Raw genomic sequence first — 9184 nt, 5'->3', positions numbered from 1 at the left:
TCAGCAAGGAAAGGTCAACCCGGAACCAATCTGTTCCCAGTTGTACCCGCCCCCTTTCCTTGCGCTCATTGGTAGGTGAAGGCCTCTCTGTCTGATTGGCGGACGAAGGCAGCGCGTAATTTAAAACATTGTATCAGTAACAAAGGCGCACCTCGTGGGCGGAGTTTTGTTCTATAAAGGCCAAAGCCCGGGTTCGGCGGCCGGGTGTGAGTGGGCCGGTACCAGACGGGGAACGGTGTCGCTCGCGTCTTCGGGTGAGTATGAGGTTGTGCTGGAGTCCAGCTGGGGGACCGGCTTTTTCCCTCGCAGGACAGGATTGTCAGAAAGCGAAGCTGCCTGCCATCACTTTTTTCTTAATTCCTCTGTCCTCACGGTGGGCCTGGGGGCGAGGTTGGAGAAGGTGCTACTGACGCCACCCTCACATCACCCCTGGGCGAGGCACCTTACGTGGAGCGTGACCTTCTGCTTTTTGAACCAGGTATCTGTTCATTCCAGTAGGTGGTCTTAAACTATTAAATGATTAACTCCTATCATCCCCTTCCTGAGAGTGGAAGGGAAAGGAGAGTAGGGATTCAGGAGGCGATGCCAACGTGTCCTGGGGTAAGGGAATTGTTTGTTTTTTACCTAGAATTTGCAACCCTTTCTGTCCTTAAGATTCTTCTCCTTACCCACTTTTTTTAGACCTAAGTTGCCCCAGCTATGTCCCGAGGGATCCTTTCTCCGCCAGCCGGCTTGCTCTCGGATGAAGATGTCGTACTGTCCCCCATGTTTGAGTCCACGCTTGCAGATTTGAGGTCTGTGGTTCGTAAGGACCTGCTGTCAGACTGCTCTGTCATCTCCACCTCCTTGGAGGACAAGCAGCAGGTAAAAGAGTTGGAGAGTGGTAGGAGCAGAAAGTGATATCCCCAGCCTACTCTACTGAGTAGTTATAGTTAGTATGAGGTCAAAGACCAGCATTCCTCAGGGTCTGAGAGTTAGTGACTAGAAAAAAAATATAGAACTATTGTTTGTATTGCATTTAATGATATACCCTCAAGTGCATATCATCAGTTAATACCTTGAGGGAAAGATAATAGTTATCTTTCCACCAAGAGGCCCAGAGGCCTTGAAGAATTTGCACAAGGTCAAACTGCTATTAAATAGGTGGAATGTACATTCAGGTCTTAATGCCAACCATAGCTTCCATTTATGAAGCCTTTGTACTTGGCTGGAGTTTCTCGTTGACATTTTTTTTTTGTTTGGTTGGTTTTGGTAGCCATATATATAACGACCAATATTTATGTACAAAACATACACCCAAATTGGGGACAGGCTGGTTCTTAACACGTAGTCCCTGATTTGTCAGAATGTCATAAAGCCTTAAAATTTGATGCAGAACTTTTATGTCAGTTGCACTGGTATATTATTCAGCTAAAACAATTCAGAGTTTGCATCAAGATCTAGAAGGCGTTCATGAATCCAAAACAGGTGGGAAACCAATGGAGCAGTTAAGGCTTTTGATTTAGGTCTCCTGAGGGGAAGCAGAATATTGCCAGGACTTGTCACAGCCTTCACCCTTCTTCCAGAGGAGTTCAGGCTGGGCATCAGGCCTGCCCGTGATTCCCTTCTCTCTATTCCTGGGGCCCTACAAGGCCAAGTTTATCTCCAGAAATCTAGGTGGGTTCTCATTGACATTTGAGACCTGATAATTCTTCGTTGTATGGGTATGTCCTGTGCATTGCAAGATGCTTAGGCAGCATTCCTGGCCTCTACCCACTTGTGACAACCTAGAACCTGTCCTGACACTGCTAAATGTTCTTTGGGAGGGAAATGCCCCCGGTTGAGAACAACTCTGCTCATAAGTCTCTGTTAGAGAAAGGTTTATCAAAGCGGGAGCCTCAATAATGCCTCTTAGAGTTCCTGGGCCATAATAGGCAGATCTCTTAAATATTGGTTGAAAGAATGAAGTGGGTACTATATTATTAACCCCATTCTATATGAGGAAAGTGAGGCAAAGAGAATTTAAAGAAGTTTTTCAAGGTCTTATAGTTACTAAAGGATGAAATTGGACCTCAAATTCAGGTGTGTCTGCCTCCAAGGTGCTTAACTACTGTGCTTTACTATAATATGTAGTCAACCAGTTCTAACTCTTGGTGTGGTAAGCCAGGATTATAGGATACTGAAGAGACAGTAGGAAAGGGATAAAGTACTAAAGAAATCTATGTAAGTTGGAATGATTATGGAACCAAAGAGTAGCTATAGCTACAGAGAGACACTTGAGGTAGAAGGAGGGTAGTGTTAGCATTATTTTCAGGAACTGTGTTATGCTTGCCCATCTGCTCAGAGATAATGGCTGAGATTAACCTGTAGTTCTGGTCTGGAATTCTGCCACAGGTTCCATCTGAGGATAGTACAGAGAAGGTGAAAGTATATCTGAGGGTCAGGCCCTTGTTACCTTCAGAGCTGGAACGGCAGGAAGATCAGGTGAGTTTCTGAGGGAGGATTCAAGGTGGAATGATACAGTACAGAAGAGTTCTCAGGAATGCTTCCTTCTGTGTCAACTGTGTCTTCCCCTTTCTTAGGATTGTGTCCGTATTGAGAATGCGGAGACCCTTGTGCTACAGGCACCCAAAGACTCCTTTGCCCAGAAGAGTAATGAACGGGGAATTGGCCAAGCCACCCACAGGTTCACCTTTTCCCAGGTATGAAGGTACTGGTCTGTGAACATGGGACCAACATGTAAGGGCAACCTTAGTCCCTCTTTAGAAGGAAAGCTTTTTACTTGCTTGTGAATTTCTTATAGAGGGTGGGGGAAAGTACCTTTATAGTTGTGTGTAAAATAGAGTTTATTCTTGTATTATTAATTATATTAATTATTGTATAATTTTCTATGTTAACTGTAGACCTACTTTTGTCCTTCCCTGTATATGCATGTCTACAATTTTAGGTGCCCTTGTTATGAGCTAGCCAGTGTGTCAAGTACTTTATGTGCATTAATTCCTAACAACTCTATTATAATTATCATATTGTCCCTATTTTCCTGACAAGGATACTGTGGCTCAGTGAAGGTTATGTTGCTGAAGCTAGTCAGTGGTAGGGTTAGGTCTTGAATCCACCACAGGTTCCATCTGAGGATAGCACAGATGCTTGTGACCATTATGTTGCCCTGTTGTATACGCAGCATTGGACTTCGTGGATAGCATACCTTAGGTCAGTGGTTGGCAAACTCATTAATCAACAGAGCCAAATATCAACACTACAACGATTGAAATTTCTTTTGAGAGCCAAATTTTTTAAACTTAAACTTCTTCTAACGCCACTTCTTCAAAGTAGACTCACCCAGGCCGTGGTATTTTGTGGAAGAGCCACACTGAAGGGGCCAAAGAGCTGCATGTGGCTCTCGACGACCACAGCCTTAGGTATATGTTAATCTGGATGAAAGATGGACTGGCAGAGAGTAGTTGAGTCCTCAGTGTGTGGGGAGCAGCTGGCAGCCCTGCAGGAAGAAGTGGCTTGAGCATTGTCTAGGGCCAGCCACCCAGGAAGAGATGCATCTGCTAGCTCTGTGCAGGAGGCAAATGGGAGATAAAAGGTCTCTGAGAAACTGAATCTGTCTCTAGATCTTTGGACCAGAAGTAGGGCAAGCATCCTTCTTCAACCTGACTGTGAAGGAGATGGTAAAAGACGTACTCAAAGGACAGAACTGGCTTATCTATGCATATGGAGTCACCAACTCAGGGAAAACCCACACGATTCAAGGTGAGTAGTAGGCCTCACAGGATTGCTGATTGCCCTATAATGGTATTGTCATTGCTTTTGGATGCTGTCCATTGGAGGAGAAAGGCACTTGCCTCAGCTACTCATCTTTTACATTCCTCTAGGTACCATCAAAGATGGAGGGATCCTGCCCCGGTCCCTGGTTCTGATCTTCAATAGCCTCCAAGGCCAACTTCATCCCACACCTGATCTGAAGCCGTTGCTCTGTAATGAGGTAATCTGGCTTGACAGCAAGCAGATCCGACAGGAGGAAATGAAGAAACTGGCCCTGCTAACTGGAGGCCTCCAAGAGGTGAAGTGTTATTATCTACAGAGGTGGGGATAAGGGGACAAATCTCTGGAAAGTTTCATACTTATTTTCTCCCTGGGGCTCTCCAGGAGGAACTGTCTACCTCCTTGAAGAAGAGCGTCTACATTGAAAATCGAATAGGTACCAGCGCCAGCTTTGACAGTGGCATTGCTGGGCTCTCCTCCACCAGTCAGTTTACTAGCAGTAGCCAGCTAGATGGTAAGTAACATGACTGGGCTCAGTGCCAAGTCACAGTAAGAACCCACTCCCTGCTCTCAACAACTGCCAGGAGTAGAGATCAGAGATTGCAACCTGAGCTCTGCCTCCTGAGAACCCTGCAAGCCAAAGGGGAGATGGACTGCTTTAAGATTGATGGTACATTTGCTTCTTCCCCAGAAACAAGTAACCGATGGGCACAGCCAGACAGTGCCCCTATAAGTGTACCTGCAGACATTCGCTTCTCCATCTGGATCTCCTTCTTTGAGATCTACAATGAACTGCTTTATGATCTGTTAGAACCACCTAACCAACAGCGCAAGAGGCAGATTCTGCGGCTATATGAGGATCAGAATGGCAATCCCTACGTGAAAGGTATGGGAAAGCAGAGAGGCTGATATGAACCCTGGACAGGACTTGGACAGAGACTAAGAAAAGAGTTAGGTACCCCCATCTTATGTATGCCCTTCTCTTGCCCTCAGATCTCAATTGGATTCACGTTCAGGATGCTGAGGAGGCCTTGAGACTCCTGAAAGTGGGTCGTAAAAACCAGAGCTTTGCCAGCACGCACCTGAACCAGAACTCCAGCCGTAGGTTAGTGGGCTGTGAGAGCCAGCCTTTGTTCTAGGAAATATTAATCCTCCAGTTGGTCATGGAAGATGTGTAATGACCTTTTTCTTTTTCTTAACTTCTAGTCACAGCATCTTCTCCATTCGGATCCTGCACCTTCAAGGGGAAGGGGACATTGTCCCCAAGATCAGCGAGTAAGATTTTCCATTTAGAAATTTGGACTTCTGGGCTATAAATGGTGGTGGGGGAGGGGGCTCAGAGGATTACTCTGATAGATTCTTGTTCTCCTTCCTTAGGCAGTGAGATTCTTGGAGGTTCTTCCTCTCCTCACAAGTATAGGAAGGGCTGGAAGGTTCATAACATATTGGTTCTTATGTCAGATCCTGTCCTTTCAAGGTTGTCATTCTGTGATCTGGCTGGCACAGAACGCTGCAAAGATCAGAAGAGTGGTGAGCGGCTAAAGGAAGCAGGAAACATTAACACTTCTCTGCACACCCTGGGCCGCTGTATTGCTGTCCTGCGCCAAAACCAGCAGAACAGGTGAGATTTTGACTGCAAGCCATGGGCTTAATGGTCTGGAACTCTGCAGTTTACTAAGGAACTTTCTGGTCACCACTAGGGATCGTGCTAGAATACTTCAAGCTGGAGTTCTGCTCACAGCTCTACTCTTCTGATTCCCTGCCAGGTCAAAGCAGAACCTGATTCCCTTCCGCGACAGCAAGTTGACTCGAGTGTTTCAAGGCTTCTTCACAGGCCGAGGCCGCTCCTGCATGATTGTCAATGTGAATCCCTGTGCATCTACTTATGATGAGACCCTTCACGTGGCCAAGTTCTCAGCCATTGCCAGCCAGGTGAGAAGTTGGTACCTCTGGAATGGTACCTTCATTTAAGAAAGCTACTAAGGACTAGTCCTGGATTCAATTGAGATATCTTCCCCCTACTAGCTTGTGCATGCTCCACCTGTACAACTGGGACTCCCATCGCTACATTCATTCATCAAGCAACACAGTCTGCAGGCATCCTCCAGCTTAGAGATAGAAACTAAGACAGACCCAGGCCTTGATGATGACATTGAAAGTGAAGCTGATATCTCCATGTATAGCAAGGAGGTGAGAATACAAGAAAATTTTGTAGCAGCTTAATGGCTGCACATTTCCTATGCTGCCTTCCAGGTGGGCCTGGACCTTTTAGAAGCATGGCCGCCTGATTACCTCTGACCTGTGTCCCTTCTAGGACCTCCTTCAGGTGGTGGAAGCCATGAAAGCACTGCTTTTGAAAGAACGGCAGGAAAAGTTGCAGCTGGAGATGCAACTCCGTGATGAAATATGCAATGAGATGGTGAAGCAGATGCAACAGCGTGAACAGTGGTGCAGGTACTGGCTGAGTGGCCCATCTTTGTCTGACACCTGGATCAGAGGGTGGGAAGTAGGGGCTAGAATGGAATTGTGCCTCAAGATCTGTCTTCATCCTTTAAAATTCTTCAAATTGGTCATAGCTGGACGTTAAACTAACTTCATGGATATTAAATTCATTTTGGTTTTATAATTTTGGGGGAATTTATTGAAGAACCAGTTCAGACTCCCATGTGGGGAAGAGGAAAGAATCTCACAGCACAGTCTCCCACATGGGGAGGGGGAAAATCTGTCCTCCATGCTCACTCCTCAGAATCTTCACTCACTTCTGTTTTCTCCTCTGACAGTGAACATTTGGACACCCAAAAGGAACTATTAGAGGAAACATATGAAGAGAAATTAAAGATCCTCAAGGAGTCACTGACAAGTTTTTACCAAGAGGAGCTTCAGGTGAGTTGCCCTGAACTAGCCCCAACTGGCTAATCAGATTCCCATAACTACTTGCTTAAGGTTAACAGATTTTGTAAACTCTGGTAGAGGCGGGAATACGTAACTCACTTTTCTGTAGTACCCTTAGTACTTTGTGTGTGCCAGTCTGTTTGGCAAATTGATTAAAGGTCTGGTTGGCCAGAAAAGGTATATGTGCTAACCAAAAAGCTTATGTATCAGGGAAGATTTGGTTCATTATGCAGTCATCTGTTTCTGCAGTGTTTGACTGTGGATGGAATTGTGCCTTCTCCTTCCCTCTTAGGAGCGGGATGAGAAGATTGAAGAGCTAGAAGCTCAAGTGCAGGAAGCCAGACAACCGCCAAGAGCTCATCAACAATCAGGGTCTGAATTGTCCGTAAGACGGTCACAAAGGCTGGCTGCTGCTTCTCACTCCACCCAGCAGCTCCAAGAGGTTACAGCCAAACTGGACCAGTGCAAAGCAGAGCTCAACTCGACCACTGAGGGTGAGGAAGGAGAGGGCAGTGCCTCAAGGCAGAGCTATTCTCCAAACTTAGACCTTCTGGCACTAGCTCCAACAATAATTTCCTTATTTTGGCGCTACATCCCCAGACCTTTCGCTCTAGGATACACAAAGGCTCCCTTTTTATTATATTTGCTGCAACTGTTGTTAACTCAGAGATAAGTCCAAGGTTAGAAAGCCTGCATATTAATGTTTCTTGTTTCTTCCCTCAGAGCTACGGAAGTATCAGAAAATGTTAGAACCACCACCCTCAGCCAAGCTCTTCACCACTGATGTGGACAAGAAGTTAGAGGAGGGCCAGAAGGTGATTACCTTTCTCTGTTACCAGAACTTTTACCTAAGCCCAGCCAGCGTGGCTCAGTTGTTGAGCATCTACCTATGAACTAGGAGATCACAGTTCAATTACCAGTCAGGGCACATGTCCGGGGTGTGGGCTCGATCCCTAGTGTGGGACGTGCTAGAGGCAGCCATTCAATGATTCTCATCATTGATGTTTCTTTCTCCCTCTCCCTTCCTTTCTGAAATCAGTAAAAATGTTTTTGGGTTTTCTTTTTAAATCAATCTCTCTAAGCCAGAGAGATTTAAAAATCAAACTTTTACTTAAGGCAATGTCTAACACTGTATCCCTGGTTCATGTAAGAATAAGTTTTCTGTGCACTGTCTTGGAGGCTGGCTACTTTATTCAGCTGATCAGCCTTGTATTTTACTTCTCTTCAAATGGCTATCTGACTCCTCCAGATCATTATCCTGGTTGAACTTGGCCACAATTTATTACTCCTCTTTCTTTTTCAGAATATAAGGTTGCTACGGACAGAGCTTCAGAAACTTGGTGAATCTCTCCAGTCAGCAGAAAGAGCCTGTTGCCATAGCACTGGGGCAGGAAAACTTCGCCAAGCCTTGTCTACATGTGATGACATCTTAATCAAACAGGTTAGGACAGCCTAACTATCCCCTTCTCTCTCATCAGCCCACACCAGGGTTATGTGAAAAGGTGAATGAGGAGTAGAAGAGAAAGGTCAAGATTTTAAGTATAAGGCCCTGTGCTAATTTATAGGCATTTTCTCTGTTGTAACAATACTAGGGAGGTAGTTAATATCACATTTCATCCAAGATGCTTAGATTGTAAGAAACCATTTTATGCACAGACCTGAAATCCTCGACAAAACACTAACAATTAAGTTCTGAAATTAAAGAGTTGCAGTTGTTAATAGCAGTGGATGGCAGGTATTACCTTGCCCTTCTTATTCTCTCAGACACCAGATATGATTTCTATGACTTTACTGATCTTCCTTAGGATCATACCCTGGCTGAGCTGCAGAATAACATGATGTTGGTAAAAATGGACCTTCGGAAGAAGGCGGCATGCATTGCGGAGCAGTACCATACTGTGCTAAAACTCCAAGGCCAGGCTTCTACCAAAAAGCGCGTTGGTGTCAACCAGGAAAACCAGCAACCAAACCAAGAGCCCCCAGGGAAGAAACCATTTCTTCGAAATTTTCTTCATCGAACACCCACCTGCCAAAGCTCAACCGACTGCAGCCCTTATGCTCGGATCCTGCGCTCACGGCATACCCCTTTACTCAAGTCTGGGCCATTTGGCAAAAAATACTGAGGTTGTGGGGAAGAAGAGAGCAATCCTGTCCTGAGGTGGGTCAGCTGCTCAGCTTAAGAAATGTGTCTTTTAAACTTCACCATATATATAAACCTTGAACTTTATGCAAAATGTAATATTCATACACTAGTTGTTTGATTTTTTGTAATATAGTCACCTATGTAATCTCATGCTTTTTTACTTATGTTTTTTTTTATTCAGCACAAAAAAGAAAGCTATATTAAAGATATTGTTCACATTTTTTTAATCTGAATCCCAAATTTAACAAAACCATTCAAATTATAAAAGGAAAGAAAAATTTAAAATTATCATTCAGGCCTATGGAAACCCTGTACAGGAATGTTGCTAGACATCTAAGAAAGCTTAATAAGAAATGAATTCAAGGGACATTATATAGTCTAAACCTTCTTTACTATAAA

The 9184-nt window shown here is 44.8% G+C and overlaps 1 protein-coding gene across 2 annotated transcripts; it reads left to right on the top strand.

Annotated features, from left to right (window-relative positions):
• Positions 1–135: 135 nt before the first annotated feature.
• Positions 136–9006, top strand: KIF20A (kinesin family member 20A). 2 transcript variants are annotated; one of them, XM_036423327.2, is made up of 19 exons: positions 136–254; positions 682–864; positions 2374–2463; positions 2562–2681; positions 3600–3738; positions 3861–4048; positions 4135–4264; positions 4442–4636; positions 4744–4855; positions 4957–5025; positions 5228–5371; positions 5517–5682; positions 5776–5940; positions 6065–6204; positions 6531–6633; positions 6935–7136; positions 7366–7457; positions 7946–8083; positions 8448–9006. In XM_036423327.2, exons 2-19 carry the CDS (start codon positions 700–702, stop codon positions 8763–8765), a joined length of 2676 nt encoding a protein of 891 aa, XP_036279220.1. In that variant the 5' UTR covers positions 136–254; positions 682–699; the 3' UTR covers positions 8766–9006. The 2 variants fall into 2 exon arrangements, with proteins under 2 accessions (XP_036279220.1, XP_045432760.1); XM_045576804.1 differs by lacking the exon at positions 136–254 and adding an exon at positions 274–478.
• Positions 9007–9184: the final 178 nt, after the last annotated feature.

This window comes from Pipistrellus kuhlii, unplaced genomic scaffold, assembly GCF_014108245.1.
Source record: "Pipistrellus kuhlii isolate mPipKuh1 unplaced genomic scaffold, mPipKuh1.p scaffold_m20_p_8, whole genome shotgun sequence".
Taxonomy (NCBI): Eukaryota; Metazoa; Chordata; class Mammalia; order Chiroptera; family Vespertilionidae; genus Pipistrellus; species Pipistrellus kuhlii.
This window is presented reverse-complemented; position numbering and strand designations above follow the sequence as displayed.